We start from the raw sequence: 27,225 nt of genomic DNA, 5'->3' as shown, positions 1-27,225 counted from the left end.
GTTTTAATTTAGTATACTTTACTTTTTAGAGCAGTTTTAAGTTTACAGAAGCAAGTACCAAGTTCCCTAATACCCCCCGCCTGTCTTATTAACGTCTCACATCGGGCGGGACATTTGCTGCAACTGATGAGCCAGTGTTGATACATTGTTATTTGCTGAAGCCCGTAGTTTACTTTAGGCTTCATTCCCGTGCATTGTGCATTCTGTGGTTCTGACAAACGCATAATGACGTCTATGCACCGTTACAGCATCGTACAGAATGGTTTAGCTGTCCTAAAAACCCGCTATGCTCTGCCTCCCCCTCAATCCACTGGTATTTTTACTGTCTCCATAGCTTCATGTTTTCTAGAATGTCCTATAGTTGGAATCGCACAGTATATAGCATTTTTCAGTTGATTTCTTTCACTTAGTAATATGGATTTAAGGTTCCTCCGTGTTTTTTCATGGCTTGATAGTTGATTTTTATCACCAAATAATGTTCCATGGTCTGGACGCACATGGTTTACTGATCCATTCACCTACTGAAGGACAGCTCGCCTGTTTCCAAGTTTGGGCCATTGTGAATAAAGCTGCTCTAAGCCTTTTAGCTATTGGGTTTGATTTCTCGGGTCCTCATTTGTGAAATGAGACATTGAGCAAAAGTCTTTATCATTTCTAACACTCAAAAATCCCATCTGTGAAGAAAACCGACTACCAGAAACAGAGAAAGGAGGATGGGTGACATTTTGAAGTCAGGAGGAGACACACAGGGAGGAAGGAAGGAGGGGAGGACGGGTGGCCATGTGGTGAAAACAGGCTTCCCACGAGAAGGGCTGGATGGAGCTGAGAGTATGAGGAAAGCGATTATTTTAAATCGGAAAACAAAACTAACAGCAGCATAAACTACAGCTGGAGGTAGAGGACCCCCGGTGGGCGGGAAGGGATTCCACGGGGGCTCGTGGTGGCATCCAGGACACCTGCTGCTCGGTTTACCTGACTGGTTTGTCAGCCTATGACCCATTCGTAGGTGGAGCTTAGAAAGAAAGGACTGGAACGTGGCAAACACAGATGAATGTATCTGCTTAGCCAGCTGGATGGTAAAATCAGCTAAACACTGTTTTGCGGAGAGTTCCTGATCGTTTTGTCGTGAAGGCCTTTCTTTGTAGCTGATTGATACCAGTCACAGGAGCCAGCTTCCCTTCCCGTGTCATGTAGGTTGTTGCCATGGGAAAAAGCTGAAGTCTCAAAAGGCAAATATTAAGAAATTAAAAGATTCGTTTTCAAATCTCTAAATAGAGTGCTTAGAGAAACCATCGAGAGAGATTTTCTGAGGTCGTTGGTGATGAAGACAGAAAAGTTGTGAGGCGTGTCACAGGTTTTCCTGAGGTGGAGATTTGGGCTGGAATTCCTTACCTGGACACTTGCGGTAAGTACCTGCTCTGCTGTGATCACATGACCTGCTGTCTGAGTCCTCATCAGGGTGTTTATTAGACTATGCGCATGGCAGTTATGATTGATAGTTTTTATTTTACACGTTTAACAGCTTTATTGATATAAAAATAAAACTCGCCGACTTCAATTGTACAATTCATTACTTTTTATTGAGTTTACAATTTAATTTTGGTCTTCCCAAAAGGAGACTTCACGGCCATATGTAGTTCCCGCTTGCTGCCTCCCCCGGCACCTCCCCCAACCCGGCCCAGCCCCCACTGATCTACTTTCCATCTCTACAGATTAGCCCTTTATGGACAACTCAGCATGTCACTGGAATCATATATTATGTGGCCTTCACGTCTGTCTGCTTTCACTTAGCTGTCAAGGTTTATCCATGCTACAGCAGGATTTTTTATACAATTAAAATAAGTGACTCCTGTATTCGTTGATACATCTGAGTATATTATTACTCTGGCTTTTAAAAGGTAATAGGTAAGGCTCTCATTTTGTGTGTGTTTGTGAGTTTGGTTTTTAGTCGTTGGATTTAATTCCCAAGGGACATCCATCGTCTCCTTGTAGTAGAAGAGTCTGAGCTCTGGTGACAGGGCCCCCGAGCCTGCCCTTGACAGGAGGCTGAGCAGCCACATGACAGAGGCGGCCCCGCAGCCATAAATATTTTGCCCATGATCAAAAAGGGCATTTGATCCCACAGAGAACAGCGCATTCTTGAGACTGGCCTAGGGACAGATGCCTGCTTGAGTGCTTTGTCGTCTGTACCAGGGCTGGGCAGGGCACCCAGCCAGCACAGCAGGTGGACCCCACGGCTGGTTTCGGCTAAACACTCAAGTTCCTATTTTTTAGCTTCACCTCTAGTTTGAGGTTCGACATTACAATGCTCTCGTGACTTTTCGTGTGTGTGCCAATTGGGGAAGAAATTTAAAATTGAGATTTTTAAAGACATGAAGGGAGCGGGAGGAAGAACCTTGCAAAATCACGGGTAATAGATCCGAGATGCCTGTTCAGGAGACATAGGTAGAAAAATCGACAACTCGCTCACGAGGTGGGCTTTTCCCTTTCGTTCTTGTTCTCCATTTACATTTCTCGTTACGATGAGGAATTTTCACTCAGCGAAGGTAGCAAAGCACACAGGAGATGAGAGTAACGTTACGAATGCCACTCGTCTCGCGAGATACAGATGGTAAAGCTGGAGCGTTCTGCGTGCTTGTCCGATCTGGTGGTGGAGTGACAGATAAGGAAATAGTAAAACCTTAAGTTAAGGTTTTACTATTAAGGAAGTAATAAATAACTCCTAGAACTATGCTGCGCTTGTTATCACGTGAAGGTTTTCGAAGAACAGATATCCAGATATCCACGTCCCCTCCCCGAGTATAAGGGGACCATTTTGTAGAGGATGTAAATTAGTGCCTGGGTAAATCACTTCTTAACAGAAAAAGAAGATAGAGCACTTCAGCCTCGTTCACATCTCGTCTCTAGATTCTGCACAAAGAAGCCTCACAGACACTGGCTACATTTCCTAAAATCTGTTTTGGTGACCGGTTTTTAGTTGGGCGTGTCAAGTCAAGAGAAGGGATAGAACGCCTGTGCCCGTTCGCACTGTGGCCTTAAACTCGCCGTCGAGGATTAGACGTGCTCTGTGGGTCTCCACGTCACGTGGAGACGGCCAGTGTCGCGTGTGTGAGGTGGGAGTGAGGCTTCGGTAGTGTGGGGCCTTTGTTCCATGGCTGACTCCTGAAGGCAAGAATTAGGATCCATTGTTTTCTGTGGCTTAAAATCAGTGGGCCCTCTGATCCTCAGACTTCTCTCTCTTTTTTTCTTGGTGGATAAGTGGGAAAAGAAGCTGGAAAGACTTTTTTTTTTTTTGATCTTATGGCGTACAAGTAATTCACGAGAATTTGGCGGTATCTCCTACCGATGGACCAGTTTCCTTCATAGAGATCCAGACCTAACGTTTATAAAGAGGCTCTGAAAATTCATGAGATATTTGTTGAGCCGCCGTTAGGTGCCAGACACTGTGCTAATAAACACATGCTATGGCAAAAGGTGACTAAGGCAGGTCCTGTCCTCAAGGAGTTTGTGCAGGGCAGGGCGCAGCAGCCACGCACAAACATCGCTTTACTTGTGGGCGTTTGTGAGATGCGGCCTGGCAGAGCATCGTGGTTTGGCATGAGACTTGTCACTTTCAGGAAGCCATCGGGGAAATTTCAGTTCCTTCACCGAGTCTCATAGGTGATGGTGGCAGGAGGCAGGTCGCAGAGGGCACTGTATGGCAGGAGAGCCGGGAGCTCACCAGAGCTACGTGTCAGACACTGTCACAGGAATAATATCACTGAGTCCTCACCACAGTCCTCCAGGGTCTTGGGCGCCATCATCCCGTACTTTACCGATAAAAAATCTGAGGAACCTTTGTGCCCAGGGATATTTGAAACTGTAGGATAATCGTGAATCTTCCTGAATTAAATATATTTTGGAATATTTTCAGTAATCTAACTAGTAAATTATTCAAAGCATTGTGGTTTTTAAGTTTTATTTATTGTTTTTTAGCCAGAGCTTTTTTTTTTTTTTTTTTTTTGGTAATAAAATTTTACCATTTTAACGATTTTTAGGTGTACAACTCAGTGGCATTAAGTGCAAAACATTTACGATGTGCGGTTCATCACCATCATCTGTCCGGGACTTTTTTTATCTTCCCAAACTGATGCTCTATACCCATTAAACCCTAACTCAGTATTTGACCTTTTATGACTGGTTGATTTCACTTAGCATAATGTCCTCAAGGCTCACCCATGTGGTAGCATATTGCAGACTCTCCCTTTTTAAGGCTGAATGAAATTCCATTGCGTGTATACGCCACATTTTATTTATCCATTCATCTCTCGATGGTCATTTGGGTTGTTTCCACCTTTGGGCTAATGTAAATAATGCCGCTATGAACATGAGTGTACAAATATCTCCTCAAGACCTTGCTTTTGAATTCTTTCGGTTGTATCCCAAGGAGCAGGGTTGCAGGAGGATCTGGCAGTTCTAACTTTCTGAGGACCCTCCATACTGTTTTCCGCAGCAGCTGCACCATGTAACGTTCCTACCAGCAGTGCACAAAGGTTCCAGTTTCTTCGCATCCTCACCAACACTTGTTATTTTCTGGGGGTTTTTTTTGGGATAGTAACCGTTTTTAATGGGTGTGAGGTGGAAAGCACTGTTTTTTATAAAAACAAAACTTAGGAAAAGCATGCAAAATTTGCGTGGCTTGTAAAGTTAAACCCCGGAACTTTAATTTTCCTGCATTCAGTAACCTGCTACCTCAGCCTTTCTGCAAGGCGTGAACTGGTTCAGGAGACGCAGTTGCCATGGGTTAAGATTTCAGGGCTGCGGCCAGATTACCTGGTGCAGAATCTGGCTCCATTACTTTCTCTGGTGTGATATTAGGGCTCAGCCTCAGATTTTGCATCTGCGAAATGAGAGAAGGTGGTTATGAGTATTGAGACGACCTGACATTGTGACTTCCTCTCTCCATCTGTTATCGGTGGTTACTACCAGAAGTAATTCAAAGGAAAACTTTGAGCACTGCCTGGTGGGGAGCTCTTGAAGAACTGTCTGCTGGGAGGTGAGACGCATTGTTCTTATTGGCCGCCAATAATTTTGAGAGGGGACTCCCTTTGCCATCAAGCTGGAGGACGGCAGTTGGTGTCAGGTGAAGCTCATAATTGCTTCTGGAATAGTGAGGGAACTGGGGTTGGGGAGAAAGCAACTCGATTCCAGTGATTACTCATAATAGGAGGCTCTCTTGCCAAACAGGTGGATAACGCACGCTCTATAGTTTTCTTAGTTAGATGCATGGCGGTTCCAAATTCCAGATTGTTCTACTTTGGAATGAAATATAGAATATAGCGTGTGCCCAAGGAAGACTGAAGTTAAGGGTATAATTTCATAATCTCCCATCTCTACCAGAATTCCAGGGAGGGAATATCAACAGAGCCGAGTTCTTAGACATTTCGCTTCTGCATCTGGACGGCAGTTCACACTGGCTTTCCTGAATGAGCTGCTCCTGGACATGAAAGGCCATTGGGGTGGAGCATGTTCCAGATTGATCTTTAGCTGCAAATAGTTGTAACCTTTCAGTCCCGAGGGTCCCCAAATTTTCTCGGTTTGTGAGCCCTGGTGTCTCAGCAAGCCTTTTCGGAGCCCCTAGGCCAAAAGAAACACCTAACAATTCACTTATTAAGTAGTTTGAATTCACTGTCTGAAAAGAGATGTTTCTGATTGTAGAGAGAAAGAAGAAAATTAAGACAAGCTTCGGCTTCTTCAGAAATCAGTGTGCTTGGGTTAATTTGAAGTCAAGTGGAAGTCTCAAGATATGACTATTCACTCCATTGAAGAATGGATATGGCCTTTTTTTTTTTTTTAAACTGAAAGTTTTACAAAATTATGTGGAAAGCACAAAATCCCTGGAAAATAAGACTCTCTAATAATGTTTGCGTTGTATTCCAGACAAGGGCCCATGTTGACCGTGGCTTCTTGGGCCTCGTGCGTCATCAGTAAGCTCGCTGTACACAGGTGGGGCTCCGTTTTAACCGTGATACAGTGAGAAATGTCACTAACATCCACTCTGAGTTAATTTTGGTGCACGGTGAAAGACAGCAGTTTAGTTTCATTCTTTTGCGTGTGGCTTTCCAAATTTCCCAGCACCATTTATTGAAGAGGCTTTCCTTTCTTCATTGTATGGTTTAGGTTCCTTCTTGAAAATTATTTGTCCAGCTTACAGGGTCAAGAACCATACTTAGGATCAAGATGGTTGTAGGAATTAAACTTGAAAGCACCATATGATCACAATAGTTATCAACAGTAAATATTTTAAAAGACCCATTTCGGGTTCTCTGTTAAGCCCAGTTATGCTTTTGTTGTCTCAAGTGGACGGAGGTATAAGACTCTGACTTCATTTAATTAATTAATTAATTTATTTATTTAATTTATTGGGGGATGACATTGGTTAATAAAATTATATAGTTTTCAAGTGTACAATTCAGTAATACGTCATGTCATATTGCATTGTGTGTTCACCACCCAAGTTCAAATCTCCTTCCGCCACCATATATTTGACCCTCCATTACCCTTATCTACCTCCCCTCCTCTCTGTCTCCTTTCTGGTAACCACTACACTGTTGTCTGTGTCCATGATTCTGTTTTGTTTTTGTTTTTTTTTGTCCATTGCTTTCAGTTTTATATCCCAATGTGAGCGAAATCATATGGTTTTCAACTTTTTCTGTCTGACTTATTTTGCTTAGCATGATAATCTCAAGATTCATCGCCAATGGCAGTGTTTCATCTTTTCTTATGGCCGAGTAATAGTCTATTGTATATATGTACCACGTCTTCTTTATCCATTCCTCTATCAGAGGGCACTTTGGTTGTTTGCATGTTTCGGCCACTGTGAATAATGCTGCTATGAACATCAGGGTGTATGTAACTTTATGGATAAATGGTTTCAAATTTTTTTGGTAAATACCCAGAAGATGGAATCCTGGGTCATATGGTAATGTCTGTTGGCCATTTGTATGTCTTCTTGGGAGAAGTGTCTGTTCAGATCCTCTGCCTGTTTTTTAATTAGAGTGTTTGGTTTTCTGTTGTTGTCGTATGAGTTCTTCGTGTATTTTGGATATTAGCCTCTTATTGAAGGCATTGCTTGCAAACATCTTCTCCCATTCGGATGGTCTCTTTACCTTGTCGATGATTTCTTTTGCTCTGCTGAGTTTTTTAGTTTGATGTAGTCCCATGCATTTACTTTTGCTTTTACTCCCCTCTAAATCCAAGGTACGTGATTTTAGTGCCTATGTTTTCTTCTGTGAAATTTATAGTTTCAGATGTTGTATTTAAATTGTTGATCCATTTTGAGTTAATTTTGCTGCGTGGTGAAAAATAGCAGTTTAGTTTCACTCTTTTGCGTGTGCGGTTTCCAAATTTCCCAGCACCATTTATTGAAGAGGTGTTCCTTTCTCCATTGTATGGTTTGGGCTCCTTTCTTGAAAATTATTTGCCCATATATTTGGGGGTTTATTTCTGGGCTCTCAGTTCTGTTCCATTGGTCTGTGTGACTGTTTTTCTGCCAATGCCATACTGTTTTGACTATTGTTGTCTTGTAGTATAATTTGAAGTCAGGCAGAGTAAAACCTCTGGCCTTGTTCTTTCTTCTCAGGATTGCTTTGGCTATTAGGGATGAATGAACAAATGATGCCTCACATGAGGTTCTTTCTTGTTAAAAGATGAAGTTTTGAAACAAGCCACAGGAACTTCATTTAAATTGAGGCCATCAGTGTTTCTTTCTAATTTACATTCACTCGAATAATGACAGTTGACTTTGCGGGTGTTCTTTCCTGCACATGGCCTTGAAATGCTTATGTAACCACCCCAGGGACAACTGAGGCAGTGATTATTGTCAAACCACCAGACTCTTGCATCAGACCAGTTGGTCTAGGAAGGACTCTTGGGACCTTATGGAGATGATTGCCATATCATTATAGTTCTGAAATTATAATTAGAAAAGAAGCAAACTAGCAGACTTTGGCAGCTTTTTTTGGGGTGGGGGGGAGGGAGGCTGGGGGCATGAAACAAGGTTGTTTTTTTAAATGAAATTCAAATAGAGTTAAATTGGTCACATTGAAGCACACACTTGAACAGTTACTTTGCCAGATCTGGAAAAGTCTGAAAGGCGGGCTTTGTTTGGTGGACGGGCAGGCTTAGGCTCACAGCCCCGCTTCCTTAGAGGTCACTGCTCTGCCATACCATCCGTGTCCCTGAGCCCTGAAATCAGTGCCACTGGGAAAACAATAAACAGTCAGACAAGACAAGCCCAGGATGTGCAGCGATGCTGAGAGCATCACGGGTTGGGGGTGGGGGCGCGGCAGGCTCACTTAGAGCTCTGACTCCACGGCAGCCCCGCCCGTCTCCACAGCGTCCACCACGTTCCTGGACGGAGAGGTGGGAGGGAGGTGGTGGCCCAGAGGCGGAAGCGACTTCTTGTGCAATGGGACATTGTGGGGGGCGAGAGGGAGCCTGAGAGCAGTTTGAGGAGGCTGAGCGGAAAGTAAGGAGGGTCAGGGGATGCCAAAGGCCCAGGAGACTGTGAAGGGTCACACCGGAAAGAGGGGACGAGGCTCTTCCTCTCCTCCTTCCACTCTGCCACCGCAGGAGCCCCGAAGCCCGAGAAAGCAGACTTACCTTTTTATTAGTTACTGTTAATAATTTAGTTTAATTAAGACTAATGAGAATTATTAATATAGCAATTGTATTACTATTAGTAACAGCTTATTTACCTTACGAAGTAAGTGGGATTGGGCAAATAATATGAGAATATTACAGGACACCGTGTTTTAAATTCTGAACAATTGACTTTTAGAACTCTAGTCAGAATTTTGAGACAGCTCTTACTTAAATTTCACAGTCAGGGTTGGAGAGAGTCCTAAGGCATGTACTATCCATATGCATAGAAATAATTTTTCGATGAAATAATAGCACTTAATATGTATTTTGTTTCAGAGGCCACATTCACTCACATCCACATTCAGATATTCCCTTACTGGTCCCTTACCGTGGTGGCCGTACATAACTTTCACCTGGCAATGACCTTTCAACTGGCAGGATGGCCGTAGGGAGGAGAATGTGCTTCCATTGTCAGTCACGGAGCAGTGACCTGTGCATGTCTGTTTGGCACCCTCACAGGCCGCATGGCATGTATTACTTTTGCCTAAGTCCAGATGCATATATAATAAGCTGAAATCCCTTGAATTTCCAACAGGATATTTCATTTCTTTTTGAGCTAGAAATTTTGGTCTAGAATTCCATTTTTATTACCTTTTTTTATATCAAGCTCTAACTATAAAATATATACCTTCCAAAGAAAGATGTCACGTGTGAGTGTAATTCGTATTTCAACGAGGATATTCTGTTTACAATGCATTTGCTTCTCATAACAACCCTGTGAAATATTCTTAAAGAAATGTTGGGATCACACTAAGGAATCTGAGGTCAGGGATGGGATGTGGCTGGTCTAGGGCCCCAGAGCTAGTAGAAAACTAAGGAAGAACGCGGGCCCAGGAACTCTGAGCCTCAGCCGATGCCCTTTCTCCTTCACCCAACCTGCCTGAGGCTTGGCCTTGCCCAGAGGGATGCTCCCCTGGCCTTGTCTGGCCATCACCGGGCTCTCTCAGAAGGCAAATCTGTTTCCTTTCTGAGTCGCCCGGGGACTTGGCTTCGACAGGCTGTTGCCTCACGGAGAGTAATCCTTGGCTCGTCTTGTCCACGCTCTACTTTCTTTTCTTAGATTCAAGATATTTAAATCCTTGTTATTCTTCAGTACTTTTTTTTTTTTTTGACCACTAAACTAAACTGATTTTGAGCTTTTTACAAAAGACAGAATATAGTATTTGTTTTCTTTCGGGCCCTGCTAAGCATCTGACATATTTAAAATGTTATTATGCTCAGCGTCAGAGGAACTTTGTCCGGGGGATGAGATGCAGGGGATTCCTGAGTCGGATGCATGCTCCCGTCACGTTTCGTTAGGCATCCAGAAGCTCTGGCTTGTGAGGGCCAGAACCATCAGGTCAGGCAGATGAAGCCGAGGAAAGAATGGTGTGGCTGAATTGGTGGCCATCTCTCCCTTGTGAGGCACCATGTCGGAGGTTTGAGTGAGGCCGGTGGGCTGTGAGGGCCACAGGTTAACGACGACAGACCTGACTGGGAAGAAAGTCAGAACTGAAAATGGGAGGAAGGGAAAGTGCTCCTTGCGGTGTATCTGGAGAGGTGAAGAGTCTAAGAGATAAAGCTATGTGTAGCATGGCTTGTCTCTTACACTCACTGTCTCACTAGTAGGCAGTGGGTTAGCAGAGGGACTACATCGTTGATAGTCACCACTAGTGGCTGTACCTATGACGATCAATATTATTGATTACTATCGCAAGAGACCTTTTAAGCACAGCACCAAGAACTGTGCCCTTCCTGAAAGCAGGGCCTCTAAACAAATAAACCAAGTGATGATGGAGCAGGTCACGTGATCCCGTGGCAGCTTCTGGCCACAAATCTTTGTGTGTAGAAAGAGAGGTAAAACTCCACAGAGGAGCCCTCTTGAGTTGCCAGCGAGCCCCCTTTTGAAAGACAAATAGACACCTCCAGCGGGAGCCCGAGAGACGGGTGACGTTTTTCTCCACTGTAAATCTCCCTCACCAGGATCCCGCTCCTCTGCCCCTCTCAGGTGGGGGCCGGAGCCGTGGGGGAGTGTGAGAATGTGGCTCCCTGATGAGCAGCAGCGGGAAGTTGTCCCCTGAGGACACGAGGATGCGCTCGTCATAATAGCCTCCTCCTCCAACCAAGTGACCACAGATGAGCTCCCACCAGCCGCGGGGCAGTCTTGGGGGTGGAGGTGTGAGTGAGGGGGCCTCTGCTTGGGACCAATAACCCGGTCACCACTGGCTTTGTCCATCCTGGCATCATCCCACACTGCTCTCCAGTGCGTCTCCTATAGGGGGACATTCCTACCCTGAGGTGTGAAGGGCCCCCAGGAAACACCATCCAAATGTTGGTTCAGTTTGAGGACAGTTTAAATTAGACCGTATGAGGCATTTCAGCAGCCGCTCTAACGTGAACCACGTGTTTGAGGATGTCGGGGATCCGATGGGACAGAGCAGGGAAAAGGTGATTCCTGGGCTTCTGTCCTTAGTGGTGGCAGAATAGGCTGCTGTGACATCCCCTAAATTTAGACCTAATTGGCTTCTGGATGGAAACTGAGCTGAAAGTTGATCATGTTTCCTCAACATGTATTGTTATTAATTGCGATTCTATGCAAATCATTTTATGCAAAACAAACAAACAAACAAAACTTGAGCAGTAAAATGCAGGGTAAATACAACACACGTATATACTATATTATACACCTAAGTTATTCAGTACGTTTAACCAAGTGCTGGACACGCGTTGATCCTTTGAGGGGGGTCTCTGTGCAGCCTGCACTGTGTCTTAGCCCGTCAGCCCAATGACGTAGAGCTCCAAATTCTGCTAACTCTGCTTCCAGCAAGTAGAAGCATTGTTTTTGCTCCAGTGACCTTCAAAGTGCCTTCAAGGTTAGGGCCATCCATCTGGAACTGTGCTCTGAATGGTAAGCTCAGGGGAGGCAGTTTCTGTGGTGACATCAGTCTTGGCAGTCGGCTGCAGGCATTAGGCATAGTCTTAACTGTGAACTTTGGTAGTCACTGCTGCAGTCTTACTTACCATGAGGAAGACGGTGAGCAGGGGACGAGGTGTGGGGAATCAGGACCAGCCGTCTGCAGACCTAAATCGGCAGTGAGTCTCCCAAAGTGTTCCCAGGCTCTTTCTACCCCAAGGGTTAAAGTGGGAGTGAAGAAGGGGAAGTTCAGAGGCGGGGACTTCGCTGAGCATGGGGGTGATGGTGGGGGGTGGGGAAGTACAGCGTCAGCTGTCGCTAAGGCCCGACTTCAGAGACTGAAGGAAGATTTTCTTCTCTTTGGCCTAAGGCCCACCTTCTGTACCTGCACAGCCCCATAGAATGGGCAAAGCGAACGTCATGCCCATTGGGAAACCCCATCCTCGCCCACAGGAATGTGGTTTTGCCTAGTAACCCAGATAAGGCAAGCCAAGACAATCACACGCTCGGAGGAAATTGACACTTTTCCCACAGATACAGTGATTCAGTCTCATCCAGTTATGTTTTTATACATACTTTCAATTGTAAACACTTAACTTAAACGATTGGATATTAAACGAAGCCAGGGCTACTGGCTCTTTGGAAGCATCCTCTCTGATCCTTCAACAGAAGAGACACAAAGGGTACCAGAGCCATGCGTGAGAGGCCTTCTGCCTTAGACCGACATGTGCACGTTGGGCTCGGAAAGGAGAGGTTTGAAAGTGACTTGCATTAACAAGTGGGGAAAGGAACATCATCCTTGGAACTAGAACCAACAGTTGAATCTTAGGTGCATTTTCCTGGGCGAATGTTATGAATTATGGTTAAATTCAATGGCAGCTGGGTGATTAGTTAAATATAGTTTGATGGACATGGTCTGTAGGGAAATAGCTTGCCCGTAAAGTCACCCTTTAGAATACAACCTGTTCATAAATTGCAGGGTGCTAGAATTTCCAGCTTCTGGTCAGTCTCGATTTCAGTGAGGGTCTGGGAAAGGGGCTGGAATGAGTAATAGAAGGAAAGGGCCTGACAGGAAGCAAAGCGGGGAAATAGAATGGGCAAGTGAAGCAGATGAGAAAGACTTCACCATGGCGCTTCGTTTCTAGTCATCCCTCAAATCGAAGTTCTGTGTAGGTGCCGTAAAGCGTTTACTGTCGTCAGATATGTTGACTATTAACATTTATCCGAGTGTCTTTTAGCTACACATCTGTAATTGTTTTTTCATAGTCATCGTGACAATGATAGAAGTTTGGTGATTTGCGTACTGAGATTACACTATATATATCTGTGTGTGTGTGTGTGTGTGCGCGCGTGTGTGTGTATGACTTAGGTTAATATAACAATACGACAATATTTGGCACGAAATGAAGAACCTTATTCTCAATGCAAGTGTGCGAATGCGTTTAACCTTAATTTTCTGGATAAAGTGATTTATGAAGAATTTTACTAGCTTAATTTATATACCAATTAACCTTTGTTTTACATTGGATAAAATTAAAATAGTTCCTTTGAACTAAGAGTAGGGAAAATATTAAGATATGGCTTGCATGAAGTATTTCCAAGATATATTTTAGAGAAGAAATGTTTTATATTTTAATGGGAATTATTATAGGAAAACCACTTTGCTAAGAGTCACAGGTGCTTTTGGACCCTCACTGAGCATTTTTTAATTTAAATATGGCTGATTAACATTGAGACGAACAGATCGAAGTGTTATCGATATCCGCATTTGAACATTAGCGTTAAAAACCATATTTTAAGTGTGTTATGGAACCTTAATTTATAAAATTCTTAATTGCCATATTAACTCATCTCGAGTATATAATTTGTGAAGTTTGAGCACTCAAATTACTAACTTTGGTAGATAAATTGATTACCTATTAAAATTAAATATCTGTATTGATAGTTTAAAAGTTAATTAGTTAATTATTGTAACTATTAACATGTCAGTATTTACTTTCCTATGGTATTAAAATTTTCTTTTTATCAAATATCTAAAAAAGCATTGACAAAATTAGATCCAACTATCATAATAATGGAACATAAACACTCATTCAGTTGAGCTTTTTACCACAGGAAACTGTAGCTGCTACCAATATTACCATTTTTTAAAATTGTTTATCAGTACCGTCAAACAGTAAATAGAACACTCTGGTTTATGACTGAATATGATAAATTTCAATAGTTTTGAAGAAACCGCCCTGAAACGAATTCATGACACTTTTATGGTTTTCAGAGCTTTCTCTATATTTTATATTTCTTCTTCCTAATAGCATCATTTTAAGGAAGCGCCTGGGGATGCTACTACATGTCCTGCAATGCATAGGACACCTCTCACAACTAAGAATTATCTGGCCCCAAATATCAGGTGGACCCACCCCCGTTAAGTCAAAGAAGTGGTGTTATTCTCATTCATTCAGGAACTGACAGAATGCTGAGAATAGAGTTAAATAAGGCCTGATTTCTGCCTTGAAAGAACGTTTTGGCCTTTTCAGAGTTTAGTAGAGAAAGCAGAGAAACCAGAATTACAGAGCGGTGTGGTCAGTGCTAACACAGCCGTGCACGGGGTGCTGTGAGTCTTCAGAGAAGGGGCCTCTGCGTTGGATGGGAAGACAGTCCCTCTAGGGAAAAGCTGATCTGAATTAATGAAGTTAGTTAAGCGCGAAGCATGTATTTATCAGTCCAAAAAAGAGAAGCATCTCTAGGTATTTCAGACAAAAAGGATTAATATAGGGATTGTTTTTACATAGCTGAGAAAGAGAAGAGAAGACAGTGAGGAACTCAGCCAAGCAACAGCCGGAAGAGGCTACCCGCCCTGGGCCGGCGGGGTAAAAGGAAGGGGTGGTGCTGCTTGAGCCTGACACTGCCACCTGGCAGGTGGTGGGACCCAGGAGGCCGCAGCTGCTGGAAAGGCCCCTGCAGCAGCCCACACACACAGAAATACCCTGGCATCTCCCACCAGTGCTTCCCACTGGCCAACCTGGCCAGAAGCCATTTGTCACTGGAGCCTGGGGATTGTGGTCCCTTACACTACAGAGGCGAAGATGGCCGGAGAAAGACTCTGAGAACAAACAAGGAAGTACACCAGAGCGTGACAGCGTGACAAAGGGTCGCTGTGACTAACTCTGCACGGCTGGAGCGAAAGGTATTGTGTTCTAGAGTGAGGTGATTCCATATCTCCACAGAGAGACATGTATGACACGAGGTGGAGTGACGTGACTCCATTTATAGTTTGGGAGGGACACTGGCTGGATTGGAGGCGAGTCAGACCGGAGGCTAAAGCAGCCATCCAGGCAAAGGTCCTAAAGGCTGGAGATGAGGCTACGGTGGCCCACCCTGGGCCAGGACTATTGATAAGTGGTGGAGGCTTTTAGATTTGGTGACTACTGAGTGGGGAAAGGACATCTAGGATGACTCTCAGGTTTTGGCCAGTAGGTGATGCTGCTGGAGCGGAGCCTGGTCTCTCTTCCTCTTATCCAAGTTCCAACCAGGCCCGACCCTGCTTAGCTTCCAAGATCAGACAAGATCGGGCGTGTTCAGGGTGGTATGGCCGTAGACAGCCAGCCCACTCTCTTTGACCTGTAGTAGTTGACCAAGGTTAAGTCTCTCAGACCTGCTGGGCCCCGGTGTCCCCCTACCCTTTACGATTAGGTCTTAGGTGTTCCTTAGGACAAGTCTACAATGCTGCGATTCAAGGGTCTCTACTTTCCCCCCCTTTTCCATTTCAGATTTCTGTGTTGTTTTCCCCCCAGTGTTGACATTTTCTAGAATTTACATGAACATATTACAAAAAATCTTCTTGTTTGTACATTTAACTTGGTGTATAGTCCTAAACTTCAAATTTAAGAACAAGATCTTATTTAAAAATTACTGGTCATAGTTGTTTTCGGAGAATTCTCATTATGACTAACATGTTCTATTCTAAAGTTCAGACACCCCAGAATCCAGCTCGTAGACAATAGATTTCACAATATTCCCATCTGAAATTCTTTCTCCTCGTTCTGTTCATAAATATCTCTGGCAGAGCTCCCACAATTCATAAGACTTGCTACAAAACCACTGATTGAATTGCAAACCCCTGTTAGTCAATAGAGGTCAAAGCGTTAGTCCTAAATAATGCAACTTGGTATGTTACTCAGAAATTCCAGGAAAAGCTTTTTTTCCGTGATTTTCAGTTTCATTCCAAGTAGCACACAACAATCATGTTGTTCAGCTACATGAACGAAGTAGTTAAGTCAATGATCTTTTAAAAAGCACGTTACCCCAATTAGAAACTGATTTTTTTCTGCATGTATTTTACTGGATCTGTATCCCAAAACCTAAGTTTTGCGTAAATACTTAGACTTTTTAGTGTTGCAAAAATGTAAACATCTTCACATTGGAAAAATAATAGTGATGCATAAAAATGAGTTGAATATAGATATTGACAAGGCAAGAGAACTGATACAGTTTCACATCAAGATAAACTTAATCCAAGTGCGCAAAGCACCCAGTTCAGAGAGTTCAGTCTTGTTCTGCAGGCAGCCACATAAATCTATCCTTGTAACGTGTTTTTGGTAAAGCAATTTGGCCTCATTCATTTTAGGAAGATCAGGAAGGAATGCCCGAAGAAAGTGACCCCTGCAGCCGGTCTCAAAGTGTTAGAAGGGTATGTACTGTAGGCTTTCCTAAACCTGTGTGCACCTTAATTTCTACCGTCACATAATATCGAGGGATCCTTTCAACCACATTGTTCTCTTTACTGTAGGGTGGCCAGTCATCCTGATTTGCCAAGAACTTTCCAGGTTTCAGCCATGAGAGTCCCCTGGGACAGCTGGTCACCCTAATATATACTGCCTTCCAATCGTACCTTTAGTCCTGACTCTTCCTTTGCTCATGGTTTCCCATCTAGGATGGGCTGTCACCATGTCATGTCTCAAATTCATCATGGGGCCTGCCTAGATCCTTGTGCCCAACAGAGGCTCATGAACTGATTGGTCGGTTGATAGATACCTAATTGTTGGCACCTCTTATTTTATAGATGACACCGAAGCACAGATTGCTGAAATGATTTTAGTCAAGATTTATGTGAGAGTACTGAGCGTAGAACCTAGGCCTGGCCCCGTGTCTTCCACAGTATATTCTCAAACTATCCGACATTTAATCAAGTGCTTTCCTGCATCTCCTGAACTCTTAGGATCAGCTCAATACAGTTTTGTCCTGGGTTATAAAAGGTCTCCAGTGCCCCTCTGGTTGTGGTGTCAGTAATCTTTGTCCAGCTGGATTACACGGCGGGGATGCTGTCTGCGTTTCTGTATCCAGTGCAAGTCATAACAAGACCGTTATTACTACATAATATGCAGTCAGTGCCTGAGACTGCACTTGACTGTACATAAAATGCCTGCTTTGTTTCAAGATTCTGAACAGCTGAAACAACCACAGTCCCCTGTCCCTCCCAGAGTAGGTACAGGTGGACATGCGATGCTGAATGTTGGACTCGTTTTGCAACTGGTTAGATGTCACATCCAGCCTCAGTGCCGGGATGAGTCAAGACTCAGCTTATGTGATTCATTCAAATGCAGCCCACAGCTCTTCGGGCCCCCAGTTTGTCCCTTAGAATGTGAAACTGCAGAGGGCATGTGGTAGCCCTATCAGGCTTCTGATTAATGGAACTGAGTGGCTGGACCTCAGAAAGGCTTCAGGGTCGAAGTCCGTGTTGTCCCTGGTCTCAGATGGAACCAGCCCTTTAACTGTGGCTCTCCCTGAGAACCCCTCCTCACTGGGCATAATGTCGGGCCAAATAGAAATGAACCCACCTGAGAACTGGGAGAGTAAAAGCAGATGAAACCTCTCCAGAAAGTCAGATTTTCTTCTGCACTCGAAAGGGCTCAGCTAAATTGGGACCTGACCCGAAGGTCTCTGTACAACTTTCTCCTTCTCCTGCTTTTAATATTACCTTTGGAGGCGACGGCCTTAACTGGAGGCATAGAGACTTCTAGGATTTGACTTAGGTTGGGGTTACATCATGAGGCATTAAACTTGGAGTCAGACGCCTGCGGCACGTGGCCCAGCTCTCTTTGTTCATGAATTTGAAGCAGTGGAGAGAAGCATAGGCTTTGGAGGGGCAGCTGCAGGACCCCCAGACAAATTACATACCCTGCCCAAATATCCATTTGATTAACTATAAAATGAAAGTCATTCTTTTGACCTTGTATGTCTGTGTGAGTACTCGGTGGCATGTTGTTTCTAAAGCACTTAGGACGGGGGCCTGACAGGTAGTAAGCACTTAATAAATGGTAGCCTTTTATGGTTATTATCGTAATCCTTCCTTCATCTACTAGTCATTTGTTGAGAACAGGGGGACTGTGACATTGAAGTTGGCCCTCGAAGCCTGAGGAAGACTTAGACTGATGAGAGGGGTTAAGAGCAGGGTTTTTGCTTGGGGGAGGGGAGAGAGCATGGACACAGGTGCGTGATGGGCTCCGGGACATCTGGGAGAAAGGAAGAGGGTGCAGCATGTTTCATATGAACTTCCATGTCTGGATTTCCAGTACTTCAGTATTATTCCTCATCTCTCTCCATTCCTCCGCCAGCTGGAACGCAGTTGGCAGAGGATCCTCGCTAATGCGGCTTCCTTCACGAAGCCTGACCTTATGCCACCTCAGCTTGGTCCCCCACTCCTCATGTGTCCCTGTAGCACTTTGTAGTTCTGGGTATTTTGTAGACAGTAAGCAGCTGAGAGCATCCTATTCTCTAGCACAACTCTTTGCAGCAGTTCTCGTATAGACCAAGCACTCAGTCGGCCCGTTATCCGTGTTCAATTTATCCTAAGTTGACATTTCACTCTGATGCATTTTGAAATAGTTGTTTGTATTACTTGAAAATAAAAATTTCATCTATTTTAAATGAAGAGAAGGCACAGTCTTGAATGATGTTTTGGCCTTTTCGTTCCAGCAGTTTTTCAAAACTTAAACAGGTTTCAGTGGATTCGAGAGTTTACCATCATATTGAATGTACGAGCCATGATTGTTTTTTTTTAAGGAATGTCTATTTGCATTCTTCCGTTTAATTTATTGTGAAATGCATTAGAAAAAAAAGTAAATGTTTAACTTAATTGAAAATTGTTTTTATTTGATCAGCCCTGTTATGGGCCATGCCTTTTTTCTATGAGCAATTATATTTATAGCGCCCCTATTTATAGAGGCTCTTCTGGGGGGCGAAAGGCTCAATCTCTGCTTTGTTTTCTACCGCAGGCTGTGGCCACAACCGAGGAGCCGGATGTGCACGGCGGATGTGAGGCACAGGCAGCTGGCGGTGGCCTCGGGGATGAAGGTCTGCCCCTGGGGCCGGCGGACGCAGGGCCACACGTGGGGTTGAGCCGCGAGGCCCTGTGGCCACGGGCTCCCGGCCCTGAGAACATGACCACGGCCCAGAACGGCCACGGCCTAGTGGCTGCAATCTCCTGTCCGGTCTCCGACGCGAAAGACCCCAAAATGGTGACCTACGCGGCGTGTCAGAACGGAGGGTGCGGCGGCGACGCGGACGCCCAGGACGCTCGGCTCGGCCCCGCCAGGCTCGTGCGCCTCTTCTCCGTGAGCAGGAAGAGGACGGGCGCCAACCCCGAGAGGCCCCGCTCCGTGGTCCTGATGGGGCACTCCTCCACCTGGAACGCCCTGGCGTCCTTTCGGAAGATGGGGTCGTTTAAAAAGCTGAAGTCCTCCGTCCTCCAAGGAATTCAGAACCGGGAGGGGTCCGAAGCGGCCCGGGAGGAGGCCTCGGAGCCCGACCCGGGGCCCCCCATCCCGAACGGGGCCGTCGTGGGGACCCCGGCGGGCGAGCGCCCGCAGCCCGGCCCCGCACCCGCGCCCGCATCTGACGGCTCAGACCCGGACGAGGCCGACGACGCCTTCCAGAGGAGCACGCACCGCTCCCGCAGCCTGCGCCGCGCCTACGGCCTGGGCCGCATCAGCCTCCTGGACTCGGAGAGGCGCGGCCGGCCGCTGTCCCCGGTGGCCCAGGAGCCCCCCGTGTGCGCCGTGCTCCTGAAGGACTCGCAAAACCCCAGCGTCGGCTACCGCCGGAGCAAGAGCACCGACAACTTGAACTTCCTCCGGAAGAGCTCCTTCAAGCGGAAGTCGGCCTCCAACCTGGCCGACCTCAAGGCGGCGCCCGAGCGGCCGGCGCCGCGGAGGACGCTCAGCAGCTCCTCGGCCGACGCGGACAAGCTCGGCGGCTCCGAGAGGAGGACCAAGCGCTGGAAGAGCCCGATCAGGGCCAAGGACTTCGACCGGGTCCTGAGGCTTGTGAGCGGCGCCACGGACGCGGCCTGGAAGCGGGAACGTCCCAAGAGCGGGGCGCCCTGTGCCGGCGACGCCGCCCCGCGGCCCGCGCTCCGCAGCCTGCTGCACGACGACTACTCGCGCCGCGTGTCCAGCAGCACCGAGCTGGAGCGCAGGAGGTGCGCCGCGGCCCCGGGCTTCAGCCCAGAGCGTCCTCGGCTACCCCACTTGGACGCGGAGACAGCCGTGTGTCCTCTCGAAGCCCAGAACGTCGGTCCTTGCGAGGCTGGCAGCTCGTCCCCGAGTCCGCTTGCCCAGGAAGGGTCGAGCAAAGACTCCCACGAGGCCAAAGCCGGCAGCCAGTTTACATTCGAACCCGAGCAGCCGCTCACCCCGCTGAGGCCCACCACACCCAAGCCCCCTAGTCCTCAGAGCCCGGGCGCTGGAAATGCCAAGTGTCCCAGCAATCTCAGCGCGCTGTCCCTGAGTTCAGTGGACAGCGACGAAAGGGCGGAAGGTCCTGTGTCCTTCCAGGATTCGGTGCAAGCCACATGTGACAGAAGCAGTAAGGACAGCATTGCCGGCAGCCACCCTCAGCTGAGTCCCAGTGGGGCCTCGGGTCCAGAAGAAAAGGAGGAGGTAAGGGCAGGGCAGGGACCTCTTGTAGGTGACCTGCTGTGGGAGGCGCTTGTGACAGTGCCACCATTCACCCCATCTAGAGATTGCCCATATGCACCGGTGTTTTCCTTGGTGTTTGCGCTTTTTCCTTTACCCACCGCCATGGTCGGGGGAGGTGCTGATTGTGTTGCCATCCCAATTATTCTTGTCAAGTTGCTGTTTACCAAATTCAAAGGTATTTTATCTCTTTTGCAACGAATTGCTAATGTAGGAAACTCCTTGAGATGGCACTTACCACACCATCTATTCAAGAGATATTTATCGAGCACCAACCACAGGCTAGATTGGGAGGTGGACAAGTGATTGGGGGGTGGGGGAGTCGAAAAGAAAAAGACCTGTCATCCACTCCAGACGGCTAATAAGGGCTCTCTTTGATTTTGAATTTTTTTATTGCTCAGATTTCTTCTCTTTTTGTTTTAAACTCTTTATCCTTTTCAGCCGAGTACATATAAATGAGATACTTTGTGTTAAGAGACAGGTACATGTTCTAAGTCTGTTTTTCCCACCTAGGAATGAATTAGAAACTTGCAGTTTAATACCTGTCAACCCCTGAGTGATGATGGTTCAAAGAAAATTTTATGATGTTATTGTACTTATTTTTAGAGTAGAACATAAGCATCTCATGGATTGAATAAACCAATAACTGTCAAAGCCACAAGAACAATGTTCTTTTCATGTCCTGTCAAGCATCCAGACAACTTTACCTTACTCTGTAATTTTCGCTTAATAAATGCACTCAGTGATATTACCTTACAAAGCTGAAAGATTCATCCATGTGTACACATTGCAAATTATTCTTCACACACATTCCTAGACTAGTTTACAGGTATAAATTGCTTTTCATAGACAATAATTCCTTAGCAACTGTTCCTTCCCATTGATCCCCGGCTAGGACTTCAGTTTTGGCTTAATGCTGCAGAAAACTCAGGAGCCAGGGTAGCCTCTGGACTGTCCATATTTGACCTTTGCTTTACAGAGACTTAGAAATCAAAGCCCCTGGCAGATGGCTTTCAGCAGATCTAAATCAGCCTGAGGGCTCCCTGGGCAGCCAGAGAAGTAAGTCAGCCTCACTTTTTTGTGGATCTAGGTTTGCACGGAGACCTCGGGCCAGCGTGTTTTCCAGAGGTCTTGTGTATGAGCGCCATTTGCTTTTTTGCATATTCCACAGACTGCTTGTGGAACGGTTCTGGGGACACAGAACCAGTTGCCAGCCTTGGGAAGGAGTTCCGGTTCTGCTCGCTCTGCTTTATATAATTGGCCAAGGCCTGAACCAGTCTGGGCTTCACGCTTCCTGGTTGATGAGACAAAGCACAGTTCCTTCCACCAGACACCCCAACTTCACACTGATAGTTAGGGAACACCCCTCCCCCCCCAAAAAAAAAGATTTGCATAGGTCTAGAGGGTTCTTTATGTTAAAGGAGGGGACTTTATTTTCTGCTTAACATTTTTAATTAATTATTAAAATATTTTATTTCTGAGAGCTTCTTAAGTGAGTATATGCAAGGGTTAGTTTCTAACTTAGTTTTCCCAGAGTGATTTTGACCATTATATGGTTTTACATGCATATTTGCTATTCTTAGTTTTATATAATTTAATTTCTACCCACAAGGGGTCACCAAAGATACAGAAAGCAGGACATAAGTTATTAAAAGTGTACACATGTTGACAATTCTATAAATTTGCCTCAAGATGATCATCACATTTTTAAGTTTCGTCTATTTCCTCAAAATTCTTATATAGCACATCAAGCTTCCTCTTATACTTTTAAAGTACGTGTCGAAAGAGAAACATAATGTTGGTTTTGCCCAATTTTCATTTTATTTATTTATTTTGTTTGTTTGTTTTTTAGGCGCGGCAACCCTTGGTTGACCTCAAATTACAAGGACCTTGTCAATCCCTTATTTTTAATAATTTTTTTACACCTACAGCACCTGGTCTTCCTAGGTGGTCTCCCATCCAAGTACTCACTAGGCCCGACCCTGCTTAGCTTCCGAGATCATACGGGATCAGGCTTGTTCAGGGTAGCATGACCGTAGACCCAATTTTTGTTTTATATATTGGTAATCTTCAGTGTTATTTGCAGACAAGTGTTTGTAAATATAACCTGAAACCTTTTATTTTGACGTTGAGAAACAAAATACAAACAAAATGAAATAAACAAAACTAACCCAAAAAACACTTTGCAAAATGCAAGAATTCCAACCTTCATGAGTTGAAAGCAGTTTTATCTTTTAGAGCATAACCCAAAATTAAATTTCAGTCTTCACTATATGTTAAGGTACGATGTGTTATTTTTTATTTAATTCATTGATAATACGGTTCAACTTTCATGTTTAAAACTAGTTTAAGCTGTGGTTATTGTTGAATACAAAATGGTTGAAATCTGTATGTTATGATATTTAAAATAAATATTATAATACAGTTTTCAACAAGGGGGGATATTTTTTATTTAGAATAATTTATTTGTAACATACCATTCTAAACATCACCATAAAAATAATTTTTTAAAAACAAAGCAGTTTAATAAGATTTTATATTACTGTGAAAAAGATTTGGGGAAACATCAAGCTACCTTCATTAATAAAGCATTGTAGAAAAATTTCCTCGCTGACATTATACTCCTGCCACCTAGTGGTAAACTTTGTTCCAAGAACAATGATCTGTTGACTGAGTCCCTAAAATTGTTGCACACCTAAGAAATGCAGTGTAGCATCTATACTTGTTATGTTATAAAGGTACAGGCACAGAAATCTCGAGTGTTATTGATCGTTTTCCTATCAAGTCTCTCTGTAACTCCTTTGACTGAATGAGGTCCCCAGTAAAAGGACCCCATCCTTAGTTATAGTATAGGTTCAGTAGTTTGTGGTAGCGTTGAAATGTGTCATATACAAAGCTCTTTTAAATGATGAGAATTCATTGCAACATCTTCACAGGGAGCTTCAGTCTTCTGGTAAATGTTTCTGGTTTGGTTGAGATCCTGGCTCTGCCGTTCAAAGGATACCTAACATTAGGCAAACTGCTGAACTTCCTTTGGCCTCGGTCTTCTCAAGGGTAGGATGTGGAACACAGTCATCTGTCTTGGCAGTTTGTACGAACCAAGGAAATCGTGCACGTTGGACACTTGGCCCAGTGTTTAACACTGGCCATCACTCTGTGATGCTCACTATCCGTTTAGATGATTTTCCATCCCATGTTGACCTGACTTCTTAAGACATGGACCAGTTAAAGTCAGGTTTCTTTTTGTCCCAAAACTGGTTTTTGACACACCACCGTCTTGTAGTCTTACGGAGGATTGTGAAGTTCTTCAATTAGTTTGACTTCTCCTTAATTTTTTAAAATGCATGAGTTAGGTTTTAGCGTAACCTAACATTTAGATGTTATTTCAGTAATACAGCGAACCAAATTTATTGAGTACCTCCCAGGTGTAAGCCAGTCAGTTAGGTGTAGCTCTGTGAGGAAGAGTAAGTGCTGTCAGGGAGATTATAAATGAGCTAAGGCATGTCTGAATCATAGCAGAGCTGTGCAGGACGGATTAAATCCCACAGAAGGGTAAAACCATATGCTGTGGGATTTCTGAAGCGTTGTAGTTTTTACAGGTGTACCAAATCAAGGAAAGCTTAGTGAGAGTGAGTGAATCTGATTGGAAGAAGCTAACATTCTACAAGTAGTTATGAGAGGAAGGTGGGGCATTTCAGGGGTCAGACACACAGAGATCCTGTGCGATTTGAGAGAACAGGAAATAATATAATTTGGTTTGGTGTAGGAGAATGATCCAAGCTGAGATGAAATCATTAAGCCCAGATCATGGACGCTCTGCAATTCTGAGTAAAGAATCTGTACATCAGTTGGTAAGCATGGGGGAGTCGAGGATGTTTTTGAGAAGAAAAGAGCCAGGCTCAGAGCTGTGTTTTGGAGAAGTTAACCTACCATTGGTAAAGAAGAGAATGGGCAAGAAAGGCGAGCGGAGGGACAGTCTCAGGAATTTCCAGCCCACGAGAGCTCAGAGGTAATAAGGCTGTGACATAGAGTGCGTAAGGCGGGTACAGGAGCGGATGAAACAACACATGGGAAACAGTAACGTACCTCGTCATTCATTTCTGACCTAGTTGCTATATGCTAGAAGTAGGGAAAAGAGAGAATTTTAAAAAAGCTATTCTTATTATTGTGGGTTCACAGTCTAATTGGTAGATTGTATGCAGATAATTATGATATCGGGTGACATGATTCCAATGAGGAATGCACAAAGTAGCACAGCCGCTCCAAAGACAGAATGACTAACTCTGGGTGAAGAGTGGCATCATGGGGACGGACAGTTGAGTGTGGTCTCTAAGGTTAGGCTGGGCGATACAGGGGGCGCCGTTGAGCAGCAACGGGGCCTTCAGGAGCCTGGGGGAGCAGGCGGTGCTGCAGACCGGGAGACAGTCAGCCAGAGGAGTTATCGAAGCTTCATTTTCCACCCCTGCAAACCGGGGGAGTAAGACACTTGCCTTCGCATGAGGTAGTTGTGAAGATTAAATGAGGTGATGCACGTAGAGTACCTAGCACCAAGCTTTGCAAAGAAGACGTGTTCACAACGAGGCTAATATCTTGTGCTAAGGGAACTGCGAGTTGCTCACCATAACTTTTGTACCAGGTGGCTGGGTGGAGACGTGGGAGATAAGATTGGAGAGCTAGTCTGTACACAATTAGGAAGGTCCGTCCTTGGACCTGTGGAGTTCGGATCTTACCGTGCAGGCAGTGGGAAGCCAGAGAGATGTTTAACCAGGGATCACGGGGGACCAGCCACGCAGAGAGGATCTGGATGGAGGTGGCCCCGGACTAGACTACTCAATGGTCTGGTTCAGGGGCGCTGAAATCTGTACTCAGGCCATGGCAAAGGAGAGAAGGGGATGATTCCAAAATGATTTCACAGCGTATATTTTAATTAGCGTTTGAATGTTCTGTGGGAGAGAGAAGTCACAGGTGATGGGGTGATCGGGAGGATATTGCTGTGTTGGGATTAATAATCAAACAAGCCACAAAAACAGTGGGCTAGAGCTAACTACAGGTTTTTACCCCAGCCTTTCCACTAGCATGATGGCACCTCGTGCTTAAATAAATCCCTTTTTTTCCCCCGAGCCTCACTTTATTTAAACACTCAAGTATTTCAGGATTTTATAATTTTCTTCCTCAGGGATTAGTAGCTTCAAAATCATTAGAAGCCATCGTACTACACAGTCTTTTAAAGTTAAAATGACTTGAGTGCTTGACAGAAGACTTCTATAGAACATGAGTCCCCAACCCTCAGGCCGTGGACCGGTACTGGTCTGTGGCCTGTTAGGAACCAGGCCACACAGCAGGAGGTGAGCAGCTGAGAAACAAGAAAAGCTTCATCTGTATTTGCAGCCACTCCCCAGTGCTAGTATCACCGCCTCAGCTCCGCCTCAGATCATCTGGCGTTAGATTCTCATAGGAGCACTGGTCCCTGGGCCAAAAAAGATTGGGGACCGCTGCTATAAAATACAAATTGTTATTACCACATGGGGTGTTGTCACACATGGAGTTTGACTTGCCCTGGTGGCTCTCACAGTGTCTTCCAGTCTCTGTAGGTGTGATTTTAACTTGCCCACAACTCCACTGGCACTCACCCCAGGCTCAGGAAGACAAAGACGGGGACTTTTGTGGCCCCACAAGGTACAGTGTCAGCAAAATAAAGCCTCCCTCCAGCTTCGAGTACTGGAATAGTCCAGTAGTGAGCAGGGGCTGGATTCAGGCCTGCCTTCCATGAGAATAACGAATCGTGGAGTTTTATGGTGATGACTACTCTGGCTACTCTGTACATAATGAGAGCTCCAAGGTGCTGGTTTTGGTGTGGTCAATCAGAGATACAGACACATTACATGATTTGACTCCCTGTGGGTTTCTTAGACATGGCTCAAATAGCTAGCTGGGAGATTCAAACAATTGTTCTGGAGACTCAAAGCGACCCACAGCTCTTTCTCAGGGCCGTTCCTGGAACCAGGGAGACGGGATTGCATATGCAGAAGTAGATGTAGCAACCGTGGGGAGTCTGTCCAAGAATTTTTTAGGAGTTTTATTGAGGTATAACTTGCATAACATAAAATTCACCAGTTAAGTATACAGTTCGGTGATTTTTGAAGTAGGGCTGCCTGAGTTCAAATCCTGGTTTCAGCCCTTACGAAAGATACTTGACCTACTTAAGCCTCAGTTTCTTTAAAAATAGAGTTAATAGTACCTACCAGGATTAAATCAAATAATACATATAAGATACTTACAGTGCCCAGAACATAATAAATTCAATAAATTTTAGCTTTTATCATGATAGTAATCATCATTATCATTGAAATCGCTGCGTTTGGTCAGATACTCCAGTATAGACCAGGTGAACTTTGTGCATCACCTCCAGCCAGAATTTCTTGAAGTTCAGAATGAAGACCACCCAAGATGCAAGCTAGAGGTGCAGATTCCTGAACCCCACCTGGAGCTTGTGAGTCCGAGTCACTAGGGTGGAGGCTGAGGAAGCTGGACTTTGAACACGCTGTCCAGGGATGTTCTCTTTGCCATACAGAAGCCTCAGACCGCTGTCCAGGCTGGTTCCCCATTGTCCTTGGTACAGGCAGACCTCATTCTATTCCGCTCCTTTTTGTTGTGTTTCACAGATGTTGCGTTTTT

The 27,225-nt window shown here is 45.1% G+C and overlaps 1 protein-coding gene and 1 pseudogene across 1 annotated transcript in view; one reads left to right on the top strand and one right to left on the bottom strand.

The window, feature by feature from the left end:
* Nucleotides 1-27,225, top strand: part of SPATA13 (spermatogenesis associated 13) — a 300,617-nt gene that overhangs the window by 206,006 nt on the left and 67,386 nt on the right. Inside the window, exon 3 of the mRNA XM_039873049.1 lies at nucleotides 18,850-20,514. Coding sequence (XP_039728983.1) covers nucleotides 18,850-20,514 — 1,665 coding nt within the window. The remainder of the gene's footprint in view (nucleotides 1-18,849; nucleotides 20,515-27,225) is intronic.
* Nucleotides 22,473-22,591, bottom strand: LOC120610768 (uncharacterized; annotated as a pseudogene).

Source organism: Pteropus medius, unplaced genomic scaffold (genome assembly GCF_902729225.1).
Source record: "Pteropus medius unplaced genomic scaffold, Ma_sr-lr_union100, whole genome shotgun sequence".
In the NCBI taxonomy this organism is placed as follows: domain Eukaryota; kingdom Metazoa; phylum Chordata; class Mammalia; order Chiroptera; family Pteropodidae; genus Pteropus; species Pteropus medius.
Note: the sequence above shows the minus strand (reverse complement) of the source record. Positions and strands in the feature narration are given on the sequence as shown.